The following is a 16,037-nucleotide window of genomic DNA, read 5'->3' on the forward strand; positions in this document are numbered from 1 at the left end:
TAAATATTAGATGAAATTATTAAACTCATATTAATCACCTACTATAGTTCCTAGAAGATAATAGGGATTTGATAAAGAGTAGCTGTTAACAGTAATGGTATAGGTTTGTTGGTAACCAAAGCAATGGTATCTTCAGTGTTAAGTGTTGAGTGATATTATGGTAGCTAAGAAGGACAAAAAAAACAGATTGTGTTGGGTTAAGGAGTGAAATGTAGGGGAAGTTTTTCCTCCCTCCCCAAAGCTTTGCCTCTATGGGAAGGAAAGGTTATGGAGTAATTTTGTTATTAAAGTCATTCACCCGTTGAGAAAACAGTCTTAGTGGAGAAATAGGGCAGAGGCTGAGTTTAACATAGCCTAGCCTTAGTAGGATATGTAGAAGATGATACAGTGAATATAAACTTCAGAAAATTTTGAAAGTAAAAAGAAGAGATGTCAGATCCATGCTCTTTATTATTTTGATTTTTTAAAGGAATTATGTAAATTTAAACAGAGACCAAAATTTATATAAATTTAAAAATGGAAACTCTCCTGAAGTTATATCCCTGTATCTCACCTAACTACATTTAGTAATCACTTATAAAGAGCCTTATTCACACTAAATTTCAAAATCTCCACATTTATATATGTGCATCATGAGGCTTTTTCTTGACACTTTTTCTTATGAGGCTTAGAACTGGACATAGTGTCCGGGAAACCTTTGACTAGTGCTAGGGAAAATATGAGGATTTATTTTTTGACAAATAACTTTAGGAAAACATTTAATGTGTACATTAATGTTTATATTTTATTTTAATTATGGCTTTGGAAGTTCTAGGTTGCTTAGCTTTTGATTTATTATAATTGCTGGCGAGTTTAGATGAATACTACTAAATTTATTACTTATTAAGTACCTGTGTTTGGTTAAGCCCTTTGTGTTGCTTATCCCATTTAATCTTTACAACAACCATAAGAGGTTAGTATTCCTATTATGAGGAAGCTGAACTGAGAGTTGGCATCAACTTGGAAAAGGCTGCATGCACATCTAATAAACAGGGTAGAGCTGAAACTTAAATCCACACAGCTTGATCCCAGAGTCTGTGTGTGTGTGTGTGTGTGTGTGTGTGTGTTTTGAAGTTTCAAGTTTTTATTTAAATTTCACTTAGTTAAAATACAGTGTAATATTAGTTCCAGGTATAGAATTTAGTGATTCATCACTTATGTACAACACCTAGTGCTCATCACAAGTGCCCTCCTTAATACTCATCCCCCATTTAACCCATCCCCCTCTCCCCTCCCCTCCAGCAGCCCTCGGTATGTTCTCCATACTGGTTTTACTGTTTGCCCCTCTCTTTTTTTCACCCCTATGTTCATCTGTTTCTTAAATTCGACATATGAGTGAAGTCATATGGTATTTATCTTTCTCTGACTTACTTCTGGCAGAGTCTATGCTTTTTAACAACTACCTTGTTTTATCATTATTTTAAAATTTGTTTTTTATTGTAATATACTGGTTTTTAATCTCAATCAGATTCTTTTTTTTTTTTTAAATATTTTTATTTCTAGGAGAGAGAGAGAGAGAGACAGCATGAGCAGGGGAGGGTCAGAGAGAGAGGGAGACACAGAATCTGAAATAGGCTCCAGGCTCTGAGCTGGCAGTCAGCACAGAGCCCGACGCGGGGCTCGAACCCACGAACCGCGAGATCATGACCTAAGCGAAAGTCGGACGCTTAACCGACTAAGCCACCCAGGCTCCCCAATCTCAATCAGATTCTATTTGTTTCATTTTGAATTTAAAAATATAGATATGTACTCATACTTGTTGAATGTGATTTTTATTAAATCAGTGATTGATCACTGATAAGGAGGTTGAAACATCTGTAGTGAAGACTTGAATTTATGGAATACTCCTTATGATACTTTACCAGATTGATAAGAAATGCTTGGTAAATCTTTTTGGGGGATGGTATTTTACATCTAATATAATACTTAGTTGAATACCATAAGCTTTTTATTGAAATTATAATACAAAACATTTGTGAATGGCAGGTGACTAAAAGTAGATAAATCTTAGATATTTTAAATTGAGACTATCAGAATATTTCACAACACCTTACGAAATATAGATCGGATATTGTACTACTAGGTACTTTCACCTATTGCTATTCTCTTTGTTATTTGCTTTTCCTTTGAAAACAATGACACTGTGTTTTCTCCTTTTCCTGATTCTCATGTCATTTTTCTCCCTTTTCTGCCTAAATTTAGATTTAGAAATTATTAAGCCAAGGGTCTCTTTCATGGAATGCTAGACATGGTGTCCTTTGTTAACTAGTTAGTTACAGACCTCATCTTTCAGTAGTACATGACTGATGTTAAAAGGGTACTTTAGTTAATTGCCCCAGGGTACATGCACATTCAGAAGTTTCAAGTCTTAATAGCTACTTTTAATATAGTCTAATACATATTAAACTTTTATTTATCTGGTAGAAAAATGTCTTTTTGAGTTATGGTTTATCTGAAAATTGCCTAAAAAATGATTTGCAGTACCTGATACCTTGTTTTTAAAAATTAATTCAAATGAACAAATCTTAATATAATTTCACTGATCTGAGTACATTTTGCAGGATTTTTTTTTTTTTTAAGTAGACTCTACATCCAACGTGGAGCTTGAACTCATGACCTTGAGATCAAGTGTTGCATGCTCTACTGACTGAGCCAGTCAGGTGCCCCTCAGTAGTTTTGGCAGCATTTAATGGCTTTTCTAATGTGTAACCACCTTTTAAGGTGTTCCTTGGGAGTAAAAGATAATTAAGTAACCAGCTACTTTGCAGGAGATATTAGGATACAGTTAGTCCAGGTAAAATCTGAAAATTTCTGAACTGCATGGAAAATTACCAAATACAAAGACGGTTCCATTTATATAATGATGATCTGCTTGTAATTTATTATTTCAGTGGGCTAGGATAGAGACTAAATTAAGAGCCAGAGGAAAATTAGTTAGTCTCAATAATAACAATAATAACAGTCTAACTGGTCATTTGAAAATACTTTGTGTGGGGCGCCTGGGTGGCTTAGTCGGTTAAGCGTCCGACTTTCGCTTAGGTCATGATCTCGCGGTTCGTGGGTTCGAGCCCCGCGTCGGGCTCTGTGCTGACTGCCAGCTCAGAGCCTGGAGCCTGTTTCAGTCTGTGACTCCCTCTCTCTCTGACCCTCCCCTGCTCACGCTGTCTCTCTCTCTCTACTAGAAATAAATAAAACATAAAAAAAGTTTTTAAAAAAAAAAAAAAATGAAAATACTTTGTGTGAAAATACTGTCATCTGAAACATTATTCAATAAATGTGAGCTATCAATACAGACATTATCTTATTTAATCCTTATTAAAATTATATGAGTTAATATTATTATGCTAAATTTACAGATAAAAAAAGAGGTTTAGTGAAGTTATCCAATCTGAGGTCTTAAAAAGCTGTAGGATTCTAACCAGACTTTTCTGATTATAGGGCCCAGGTTCTAAGCTAGTAGGCTAGATTGTAGTTAACTGAAGTCTGATGCTAGAGATATACTTTTTGTTGCAATGAACTTTTAATGAAAATCTGTAACTGCCAAATAGAGTCCAAACTTAAAATATTTTTCTTCTGAAGTATGCATTTTTACCAGTTATGCCAATTAAAATCTAACTTCTTTAGTTTTAGCCTATTGTTTCAGAATTTGTGATAATTTAAGGTGATATGTAGAATTAAAAAGCTATAAGCACTTTTTTACTTGAGATCTTACCATCGACATTTCAGTAAGATATTGGTGGGAAGGGGAAATGATAGAAGTGAGTTTTATGTTATGGAGTAGGGAATCATGAAACTTTCTGTAAAGGGCCAGATAGTAAATATAGTAAATGGCTCTGACAGTCCTATGATCTCTGTTGCAAGTGCTCAGTTCTTCTAAAGCAGTTATAGGCAATATGTAAACAAAAGAGTGTTGTCATGTTTTAAAAAAACGATAAAAAGGAGCAGGAGTCTGGATTTGGCACCTTTACCAACCCCTAAAACAGAAAATCTTGTAATTTTTGCAACTAAAAGATGAGATTTATTTAGATTTATTTGTGATGATACTGTTTATGCAGAGTGGAAGTTTTCCTTTATTGAATGTATTGGCCAAAAAATAAAATTACCAAAAAGATAGTAATAATATAAAGAGGGTGGGAATGGTATCTAATAGTAAAGATTACTTTTTCAGCATTTTTGTGACTATTTAGATTTAGTAACTCATAAATTATTTGAAGATTCTAGAATATACTTATTCATTCATTTCTTAGAGTTATGTTTTCTTATCTTGAAAAAATCTGCCATTTTCATTAGAGTTTTCACTAATTCTAATAAAACTTATTTTCCTTTATCATAAATTAGGAAGGATTACTATAAAAAGACATGACACATAATTGGGGATGGTTTTGTTTTCTTTGAATTTATTTTGAAAAGTGATATCTGTAGATAGATTGAGGCTTTTTGTGTAAATATATGGAGTTGGAAGTACAGGATCAGAAATGGAGTACTCTTGTTATAGTCAGTTTTCAATGTACATTTTATAGATGTCTTATTGCAACAAGTCTTGACCCTAGAGACGCTTTCTGGTGCCACAAAACTTCAATAAATGTGTCATTTGTGGTATTGACTAATACAGATAATAAATTGAAAATACACTTTTTAATTCTTATTCTCAGAGATTCGTCAGCGAACTGCAGCTCAGAGAAACCTTTCTCCAACACCAGCAAGCTCTAGCCAGGGCCCTTCTCCACAAGTTCCAGTGTCTCCTGGACCACCAAAGGATAGTTCAGCCCCTGGTGGACCCCCGGAAAGAACTGTTGCTCCAGCCCTATCATCAAATGTGTTACCAAGACGTCTTGGATCCCCTGCTACTTCATTGCCTGGAATGGGTAAACAGAGCACTTAATGTTATTTACAGTTTATATTGTTTTCTCTGGTTACCAATAAAACGGGCCATTTTCAGGCAGTATGGAAATGGCATTTCATTTGGAAATAGCAGAGCAGTTATCTGATTAAGCAGGAGTTCCATATTCAATTAGCCATAACTCTTTACAGCTGACACCTTGTGATACTGAAACCTATTTCTTGAGCTCATTTAACTGTTATGGCTTCTTTGTTTAAATGGCAATAAAACTTTGTAGTATTCTGTAGTCAACAGTATAGCATATCTTTTTATATTCGGATTTAGAATGGCTCCAGATTTATATAAAATGGGGATAGAAGAGAGCACTTTTGGAATATATTCATGCTTTTTGCTAAACCCTTCACATAATTTTTAAACATGACAACATATTCCAGGAAGACATTTTCTCCATTGTGGTATACAAATACTATTATTTTTAATTATGGGTGGGTAGATTTTCTTTTATTAAGCCTTAGAACCTTAGTATTTTCTGACAGATACTTTAGCATAAAGTTCTATTAAATTAACATACTGCCTTTACTATTTCATTTCTTTGGATTTTCGTTTCTTTGGATTTTCTTTTTTCAGTGTAGGAAGATCCCATTTTTGGAGTGTAATAGTTTATGTTACCCTGATTATTATTTCTTTTGGAGTGTGGTGTACATGGAAATCTGCTTCAGCAAATCACATTATTTTATATAAATTTCCATGTCCGCTTCTTGAATATGATAGTAAATTATTTATCTTATGTTTATTTATTAAAATTTATTTATTTATTTTGAGAGAGAGAGAGAGTACATACACACGTGGGGCAGAGAGAGGGAGGGAGAGAATCTCAAGCAGGATCCATGTTGTCAGTGCAGAGCTGGATATGGGGCTCGATCCCTGAACCGTGAGATCATGACCTGAGCTGAGTTGGACGTTTAACCAACTAAGCTAACCAGGGCCCCTATTTATCTTATTTTAGGATATTGAATTCTAATTTAGATGACTTTGTTATTTCATGACTAATTACCAACCTATAATTTATAATGATTTTGAGGCTAGTCAGTAGTTGATATCAAGTATTCAGGGCACTTACATAATAAGTAATCTAAATGTTACTATGACAGAGTTTTTTCCTGCTTTACCTTCAAAAAAAAGGAGCACAAGATTTTAGAAAAATGTTAATTTATAAGCAAATTAAGAAGCTGGCTGCAAATGAAATGCATATAAATCATAACTTTTAAAGTAGTTACTGAAAAAATACTTTTAAATTTGACATATAATGATGTCACTTAAGACAGCTGTATATTTTGTGAAAGTGAGAAAAATTAAGTTGAATGAAAATTATTTATCTTTCTGTTGTTATCTAATTGATTTGAGATATCCATGATTTGTAAGGTTGTTAGTTATTGAAAAGTTATGAAAGAACTTTTTTGGCCTGAGAATGCATGAATTATATGCATTTGTGTATCTAATTAGTTTTAAGGAAATAAAAGTATATTTACTTATTTTGAGAGAGAGAGCGCGAGCTACCTATATAAAGTAATAAAAACGGTATTGCACATACAAGAATAGGGTTATAGAGGGAACAATGGCCTAAATTTCATGATCATGTAAATAAATCGTATTTTACTAAATTTCTTTGTTTTCCATGTAGAAGACTATTTAAGTTGTACATTGTCAAAAATATGAATGAGTTAAATGATTTCTTATAGAGAAGATTAATAATTCATTTTTTCATTATGGCATATTTGTGGAAGAGAATCAATCTAATGTGTATTACCACAGGGCTCCCATATGTTTGAAAATTAATAACCAGCAGGTACTTGATAATTTGCCAAGCTGTGTAAAAATGACCAGTATTTCTACAGTGATTGCTTTTGATGTTTGTATTAATTACTGTTATCCATAATAGCATGAATATGAAGATGTGTTATTTTAAAAGTTATCAGTATGCATAGCATTTAAGATATTTTTTATGAAGTCTGTTATTTTATGTATCCAAATTCCTTTATGGACATTTTCATTTTAAACATGTAGAAGTAAAATATTCTAGCAAAAGTTAATTTGACTTAAATGATTTCAAGATATAATTTGGCATACTTATTCTAGTTGAAAATTTGATAATGAGTGTGCATTATCTAAGTGTTTACATTCAGGTTTACTTTTTGATAATGATTGAATATTAATACAAGTAAATTAATATCTGATAAAATCTGAAAAATGTTCTTGGTTTGATATATGAAGAACTTATTCTAGAACTTAAATTTCATTTGTTAATTGCTACAATTTTGACAAATTGCTACAATTTGCCCTTTTTTAGATGGTACCAGCCTGTAGGTTTGTGATTATTTACAAAGCAAATCTCTTTTATTATCCTTTAAAATGTTAATAGAGTTAACTTGTTACTCTTAAGCCATTCTTGAATACTTTAAAGTTTTTGTCAGAAAACCTTGTATCCTTGTGTTGCAAGGCTTATTCCAGCAAGGTCTCATTTTGTTGCAAAGTCTTCTGTGAGGTCTTCATGTAAATCTTCATTGCTGCCCATCTATTGTTGTGTTCATCCTGCCTTTCTTTACAAAGGCAAACATCACTTATTTTATTCTCTCACTTTCTTGTTAGTGCTGCTTTCTGTGTTGTCTCTCAGTTCAGAGTATCTCCTACAAATGATTCTCTTTGAGCTTTCAAAGATTGTGGAGTTACAGTTCATAACTCTTCATTTTTGTTGTCAGTGTGTTTATGTGATGTAAATCATTAATTAAAACTAGGTTATTGGGACACCTAGATGGCTCAGTCAGTTGAGCATCTGAATCTTGATTTCTGCTCAGGTCATGATCCCAGCGTTGTGGGATTGAGCCCCACATCAGGCTCTGCACTGAGCGTGGAGCCTGCTTAAGATTCTCTCTCTCCCTGCCTCTCTAGTCTCCTTGCACTTGCTCTCTCTCAAAAAGAAAAGTAATGAAAAAGCCTCCCTCCCCCCTCGCCAAACTGGGTTATTCCTTTACTCTCTACTCTCCATTTATCTCTTCTGATATTGCCTAGTTTATTACATGAACACAGTATATCTATTTGTTTAAATCTTCAGTTTTTCTCAGTAATGTTTTGTACTATTTAGTATATAGACCTTGTATGGTTTTTTGGTCAAATGTATATGTAATTATTTCCAACTTTTGATCCAATGTAAATGGCTTTGTTTTGGTATCTCCAGTTGTTCATTGCTAATATATAGAAATACAATTGAATTTTGTCTTTTGGTCTTATATCCTGTAATCTTGTTAAATGTACGAGTTTTATTAGTTTTTTAATAGATTCTATAGTATTTTCTACATAGACTCTAACATTGTCTGTGACTAACGGTTATTCCACTTCTTGTCTAATCTGGATTTCTTTTATTTCTTACTCTTACCTTATTACACTAGCTAGATAGAACCTTTAGTACAATGTTAAGTAGAAGTGTTTTACCACCTGGTTGGTGCAGATGGAGTGTGTGACTTTTGATCTTGTGATTGTGAGTTCAAGCCCCACGTTGGGTATAAAGATTACTTAAAATATTAAAAAAAAAAAAGTGGTAAAAACAGATTGCTGATCTTAGGAGGAAAGCAGTTACTTTTTTGCCATTTAGCATGATGTTAGCTGTAGGGTTTTTTGTTGTTGTTTTGTTTTATATAGATAGTTTTTATCAGGTTGAGGAAGCACCCTTCCATTTCAAGGTAGCTGAAGATTGTTAGCAATAATGGACAATGGATTTTATCATATTTTTCTGCATCTCTTGAGATGCTAATAATGGGGTTTTAGTTTATTCTTTGTTTATATGTCTGTTCATATAGTGAAATACATTGATTTTTAAATGTTAGACTGTCTTGCTTTCCTAGGGTGTATCTGACCTAGTCATGGTGTTTTATTTTTATATATATTGCTGGGTTTTATTTGCTAAAAGTTTGTTAAAAATGTTTGCATTAATTTTTCTTAGGGATATTGATCAATAGTATTTTTTTTTCCTAGTAATGTCTTTGCCTGGTTTTGCTGTCACAGGTATGAGAAAGTATTCTATCATCTTTAATTTTATAGACAAGTGTGTGGAGAGTTTATATGATTTCTTAAATGGTAGAATTTACAGGTTGAAGCATCTGACTCTGGTGTTTTCTTTGTGGAAGGCTTTTTTTTGTTTTGTTTTTATTTTTAAACTAAAAATTCAGTTGGAAAAAATCTACAGACTAATATCCTTCAGGAACATAGATATAAAAGTTCTGAATAAAATTTTAGCATACTGAATAATTACCTATTTCTTGCTGAGTAAGCTGTGGTATTTTCGTATTCTTTCAAAGGATTTGTCTATTTCACTTAACTTTTGAATTTATTGGCATAAAGCTATGCATTATACTTTTATTATCCTTTTGATATCTTTATAATTTAGATTTATGCCATTTCTTTCATTCCTGATGGTAGTATTTTTTATCTTCCCTTTTTTCCTCTGATTAGTCTGACTTAAGGTTTATCAGTTTTGATCTTCTCAAAAGAACCAGATTTTCTCAAATATTTTTATATTTTCTATTTTATCAATTTACTCTTTTACTTCATTCTGTTTATCTTGGGTTTCATTTGCTCTTCTCTTTTAGTTTCTTAAGGTGAAAGTTGAGTTCATGAATTTTAGATTTACCCGCCTTTGATAGATGTTTAGTGTTATAAATAATCCTCTAAGTACTGCTTTAGCTGCATATCATAAATTTGATATGTTGTTTTTTCATTTTTTTTCAATTAAAAATTCCATTTTTAATTTTTCTTTGAACCCTGGGTTATCTATATGTATGTTATTTAGTTTCCAAATATTTGGAGATTTCCTTGATGTCTTTCTGTTGCTGATTTAATTCTGTTGTGTTCAGAAAACATACTTTGTATTATTTAAATCTTCTTAAATGTACTGAAACTTGTTTTATGTCTCAGAATATTATCTGTCTTGGTAAATGTTTTATATTCACTTGAATACATATTCTGTTCCTGTTGGGTAGAGGAGCTATGAATGTCAGTTAGGTCAAGTTGGTAGCAGGCAGTGTTGTTCATGTCTTTTATGTCATTACTGATTTCTGTGTTTATTCTGTCAATTGTTGAGAGAAAGCTGTTGAAGTCTCCAACTGTATTATTTTGTGTATATAAATAAATAAATACCGTTTTATATGTATATATATATACAGATATACTATTATATGTATATTATGTATACTATTGCATATATATTATGTATACAGTTGTGTATACATATATAGTATACATACATACCCAATGTATATTTATTTCTTTTTGTACTTCTGTTTCTGCTTCATGTGTTTTGAAGCTCTGTTATGATGCACATATATGTTTAGGATTATTGTGTTCTTTTGATAAATTGACTCCTTTATCATTATAAAATTACCCTTTTAATCCCTGATAATGATATTAATACAACTACTCCAGATTTCTTTTGATCAGTGTTAGGGAATTAATATATATTGTTTCTGTTATTTATTTTTAACCGATTTGTGTGTTTGTATTTTAATTTTTTTTTTTTGAAACAACATATATCAGGTCTCGCTTTTTAATCTATTCTTATATCTTTGGCCTATAATGTGGTTATTTGGGCTACATGTATTCAACATGATTGGTATATTTGGGTTTGAGTTTCAGTCTTCTGTTGTGCCATTAATTTTTATTCTGTTTGTCCCTTCTGTTCTCTTACTTCTCTGCCTTCTTTTGAATTGAGTATCTTTTATTATTTTATTTTATCTTTTTTCATTGCCCTACTACCTGTATTGCTTTTTTATGTTATCTTAATGGGTGTTTTGGGATTTACAGTACATATCTTAGCTTAATAGTTCACCTTCAGGTGATATAATACCAGTTCACAAGTAGTTTGAGAATCTAACAACAGTATGTGTACATTTCTCCTCTTCTGGACTTTGTGCTATTATTGCCATATATTTTACTTCCAGATATGTTGTAAACCATAAAAAATAGTTATTTTCCTTTAAGCTATCAATTATCTTATAAAGGGATTTAAATAATAAAATTTTTATATACCTACTCATCTAGTAACCATTTCAGTTATGCTTCTTTCCTTTTGTAGGTCCCACTTTCTATCTGGTGTTATTTTCCTTCTGCCTAAAGGACTCCTTTTAACATCTTCATGGTGCACTTCTGCAAATGATGAATTCTTTCAGTTTTGTATGTCTGAAAAAGTTTTCACTTTGCCTTCATTTTTAAAAGATGTTTTTGCTAATACAGACTTCTAATAGTTTTTCTTTAAAAATATTGTTTTACTATCTTTTGGCTTATTTTCTGATGAGAAATCTGTCATTCTTATCTCTGTTTCTCTGAATATAATGTACCTTTTTCTGACAGTGTTTAAGATTTTCTCCTTATCGCTGGCCTTAAGCAATTTGATCATCTGTCCCTTGGTGCAAAATTATGTTTCTTGTGCTTAGGGTTTGTTAATATTCTTGGATTTGTGGGTTTATAGCTTTCATCAAATTTGGAAAATTTCTGTGCATTATTTTTTGCAGTATTATTTTCTTTTTCCTTTCTTATGAACTCAAATTATATGCACATTAGGCTGCTTGAGGTTGCTTCATGGCTTGTTGATGATTTATTTAAACAATTTGTAGGCTATTCTTTGTGTTTCATTTTGTATGGTTTCCACTGCTATATCTTCAAATTTACTGTTTCTTTTCCCTGTAATGTCCAAAGTGCTACTCGTCCTATCAGCAGACTTTTCATACGAGACATGGTAGTTTTCATTTGTAGAAGTTCATTTTGGATATTCCAAATATTTTCCATTATCTTTACTAAATACATTGAACTTTCCTCTAGATTCTCAAGCAGAGAGAATACAGTCACAATAAGTGTCTTAATATGTTTGTCTACTGGGGCACCTGAGTGGCTCAGTTGGTTAAGCGTCCCACTTCAACTCAGGTCATGATCTCACAGAGCCCTGTGTTGGGGTCTGTGCTGACAACTCAAAGCCAGGACCCTGCTTTGGACTCTGTGTCTCCCTCGCTTTCTGCTCCTCCCCTGCTCATGTTCTGTCTCTGTGTCTCTCAAAAATAAATACACATTAAAAAACAACAACAAAACACAAAACTTAAAAAAATGTTTACATACAAAATACAAGACTTTAATTAATTCGTACTAATTCTATAAACTCTGTCATTTCTAGGTCATTTTTGGTTATTTTTCTCATGATGAGTTGTATTTTCCTGCTTGTTTGCATGCCTAATAATTTTTTTAATGCTTATTTTTTGAGAGAGAGAGAGAGAGAGAGCACAAGTGGGGTAAGGGCATAGGGAGGGAGACACCGAATCCAGAGCAGGCTCCAGGCTCTGAGCTGTAAGCACAGTGCTAGACATGGGGCTCGAACTCATAAACCATGAGATCAAGCTGAAGTCAGACACTTAACCCACTGAGCCACCCAGGCGCCCCAGCATGTGCAATAATTTTTAATCTTAGAGTTCATCTTACTTACTTTTGGTCTCTCAGGAATCTTTATCCTACCTTGCCTGATATTTAATGTTCTTACAACTGTTTCATAATATATTTTGTACAGTATTTTAGTTGTTTTAGGTGGAAGGTAAATCTGACCCATGTTTTACTCTATTATTGCCCCAAATGGAAGTCTCCTAATTTGTTACGACATAAGATTTTAAGAGTCTGGGCATTTTAAAAATTAGTTTGTACAGAGACCAATGTAGTTTCATTTCTTAATAGATTATGTTGATGGTTCTGATATAAAACATAATTCAACACATTTTGTAGTATAATATTTTTAATAAAAACCTGAGTGCTCTGTGAAGATTTATAAGAATTACTATTATTTTTGTTAAAATCTTTCAAAAGTTCTGATAACCATGGATAGTACTTGGTAAGTGAATTAAAATTTAAATGTATTTTATACATATGAATAAATATATGAATAATATATAAATAAATTTTATTTTTTTATTTACTAGGTCTTCATCCTCCGGGTCCACCTTTAGCAAGACCCATTCTCCCCCGAGAACGAGGTGCTCTGGATAGAATTGTTGAATATTTAGTTGGTGATGGTCCACAGAACAGGTAATGTTTGTTAGGGTGGTAGGTAAATGAAAATGAAGTTTATTGGTCAAAAGGGTGTGTGTGTGTGTGTGTGTGTGTACACACATACTAGATGTTCCACAATTTTGTGGCTCCTGTTTCCTGATTTTAGAACATAATAGAATATTTTATACCCATGCAAAAGAGTACATATTGACTTGTTTTCCAGTAAGAGTTTGGATAAAGTATCTAGATAAAATACAGAAAAATATATAGAGAGAGCAAAAAATATTGTAACCCTACTATAAGATTATTTTTAGAGAAACTGAATCATTTCATTGAAACTTCTCAACTTGAAGAGCACACAAATAGTGAAAACTCTATTGTAAGAAATGGAGTTTTATAGATGTCAGTACTGGAGTTGGTGATGGTACTGATTTTAACAGCAATGAGGACAATTTAGATATGTCTGACACAGTTGTCAGAATGGTTTTCCAGTTATTATCTTATTTGATTTTCAGAATAATCCTAGGAAGCTAGGGATGATATGAGCAGAACAACTGTCATAATATAGACTTTTTTTTTTTTTTTTTTTTTTTTTTATTTCTAGGAGAGAGAGAGAGAGACAGCGTGAGCAGGGGAGGGTCAGAGAGGGAGGGAGATACAGACTCTGAAACAGGCTCCAGGCTCTGAGCTGGCAGTCAGCACAGAGCCTGACGCGGGGCTCGAACCCACGAACCGTGAGATCATGACCTAAGCGAAAGTCGGACGCTTAACCGACTAAGCCACCCAGGCGCCCCCATAATATAGACTTTTAAAAAATACTTTATGATAGTAGACTAGAATATTTGACAAGGTTATTGGCTAATATTATTGTTTCAATAAAAGAATAATATTATTTATTATAATTTAAATTTAGAATTTAATGTTAATGTAATAAATTGTATATTATTCAAAACAGACAGGTTGTTGTTTGGTAGGGCCAAGTGTTACACAGAGAGCAGAGAGGGTATGTAAGAAATGAGGATGACGTATAACTAGGATAGACACAGGAATCATGAGGTTTGGAAGTTAACCTTTGGACAGCACTAAACAAATTCATTTCTTGACTACAGACCTCTCAGAAGTTTTAATAACATTCATTGTGACTCACTAAGGGGTTTTTTCTTTTCCAATCTAATCTGACCACAGATTTTGGGTCTGTTATTCTCAGAAATATATGTTAGGAAATACTGAAATTTAGGTGTTCTGTTATCGAATATATTTGTTAACTTAGTAAGGATATATTCATTTCACTGTTGCTTAGTTTGTTTTTAGTTTTGTGTATAAATTATATTTTAGAAAGGTTGAAATTTTGGCTCTTAAGGTTAAAGGCTATTGTTTATTGTTTACTAAGTAACATCTAATCTGTCAGGACATATTTAGCTATGTTAAAATATTAGTTAGCTGTGATGGCTAAAGTAGCCTTTTCATGGGCTTTGTCCACATTTGTAACTGATCTGGTCATTTTTCCTTTTTATGTAGGTATGCCCTTATATGTCAGCAGTGTTTTTCTCATAATGGCATGGCTTTGAAAGAAGAATTTGAATACATTGGTAAGAATTATTGGGTAGTTAGATTAAAATATTTTACTCTTAAATATTTCATTCTATGCCAAGGCTCATGTAATGTCACTTTGTTTTTGGTGCTCTCTCTGTTTGTATTGTTCAGGAGTATTGTCCTTACTTTAGAACACAGAGCAAAGCAGGAACAACAGTGTAGGTTTTTCCCTCATACAGTGTATAACTTCTAGGCCTTTGCAAGCTTCACTGTGCATCAGAATCATCTGAAGAGCAAAAAAAAAAAAAAAATCATCTGAAGAGCTTTTAAAAATACCATGCCCAGGACCCACCAGCCAAGAGTCTGTTTTAATTGATCTGGGGTGGGTTCAGGCTTTTTTTTTTTAAAGCTCCTCAGAGGATTCTCATGTGCAATCACTATTAAAAAATATTACTAAATTAATTATGCTTCTTAAATATGACGCACTATAGTTTCTTGGGCAAATGAGCAAGGGTCTGGATTTTAAAATCCCTAATGATTCTAGTGACTAGAAATGTAATTTCTGTAATACATTTAGATCATTATTAATATTGTTTTGCTGTTAGATAATCTGCTATGTAACTTTCCATCTTTTCTGTTTTATTCATTTATTATTTATTATATTTAGAATAGAATTTATTGTCAAGTTAGCTAACTAACATACAGTGTATATAGTGTGCTCTTGGCTTCTGGAATAGATTCCCACGATTCATCACTTACATACAGTACCCAATGCTCATCCCAACAAGTGCCCTCCTCAATGCCCATTACGCATTCCTCCCTCCCCCATTCAACCCTCACCCCATCAACCCTCATTTTGTTCTCTATATTTAAGAGTCTCTTATGATTTGCCTCCCTCTCTGGTTGAAACTATTTTTTTCTCCTTTCCTTCCCCATGGTCTTCTGTTAAGTTTCTCAAATTCCACATAATAGTGAAAACATATGATATCCGTCTTTCTCTGACTGACTTTTCTGTTTAAAAATTAATATTCTAATAATAATTAGAAAGTGTGCTTTAAAATTAGCTTTTGTTAGAGCACATGCCATTATTATTAAAACCAGATGTAATTTCACAAGGGATAAATAACTTTTGAAGGGTTCTTTGATTATTTGCAAAAATAGTCTGGAGAATGATCTGATTAGTCCTTGAATTTTTTTGGCTTGTGGTTTTGTTTATTTATTTATTTTTAATTCTCTGCAGCTTTTCGATGTGCCTACTGTTTTTTCTTGAATCCTGCAAGAAAAACTAGACCTCAGGCTCCAAGACTTCCAGAATTTAGTTTTGAGAAGAGGCAGGCAGTGGAGAGCTCAAGTTCAATTGGTTCCTTGCCCTCAGGAAGTGTGATTTCATCAGAGAACCAGACCGGTGAAGGTATGAATATGTTAATTAAAAAGTTTTATCTCTTAGTAATGTTTGCTGCTAAACAGTAAAAGCATAATGCTTTTAGATAAGAATGGAGTAATTTATCAGATTTTGCAGCATGCGTATATCAGCTATTGCTCTGATACTCAGCCC

General features: G+C 32.7%; 1 protein-coding gene across 2 annotated transcripts in view; it reads left to right on the forward strand.

The window, feature by feature from the left end:
• Positions 1–16,037, forward strand: part of LNPK (lunapark, ER junction formation factor) — a 72,612-nt gene that overhangs the window by 48,993 nt on the left and 7,582 nt on the right. For both annotated transcript variants that reach the window (XM_039250138.1, XM_039250135.1), the window contains exons 9-12: positions 4,692–4,904; positions 12,880–12,985; positions 14,468–14,538; positions 15,723–15,893. In XM_039250138.1, coding sequence (XP_039106069.1) covers positions 4,692–4,904; positions 12,880–12,985; positions 14,468–14,538; positions 15,723–15,893 — 561 coding nt within the window. The remainder of the gene's footprint in view (positions 1–4,691; positions 4,905–12,879; positions 12,986–14,467; positions 14,539–15,722; positions 15,894–16,037) is intronic.

Source organism: Hyaena hyaena, unplaced genomic scaffold (assembly GCF_003009895.1).
Source record: "Hyaena hyaena isolate Hyena2069 unplaced genomic scaffold, ASM300989v1 scaffold_359, whole genome shotgun sequence".
NCBI classification, from domain to species: domain Eukaryota; kingdom Metazoa; phylum Chordata; class Mammalia; order Carnivora; family Hyaenidae; genus Hyaena; species Hyaena hyaena.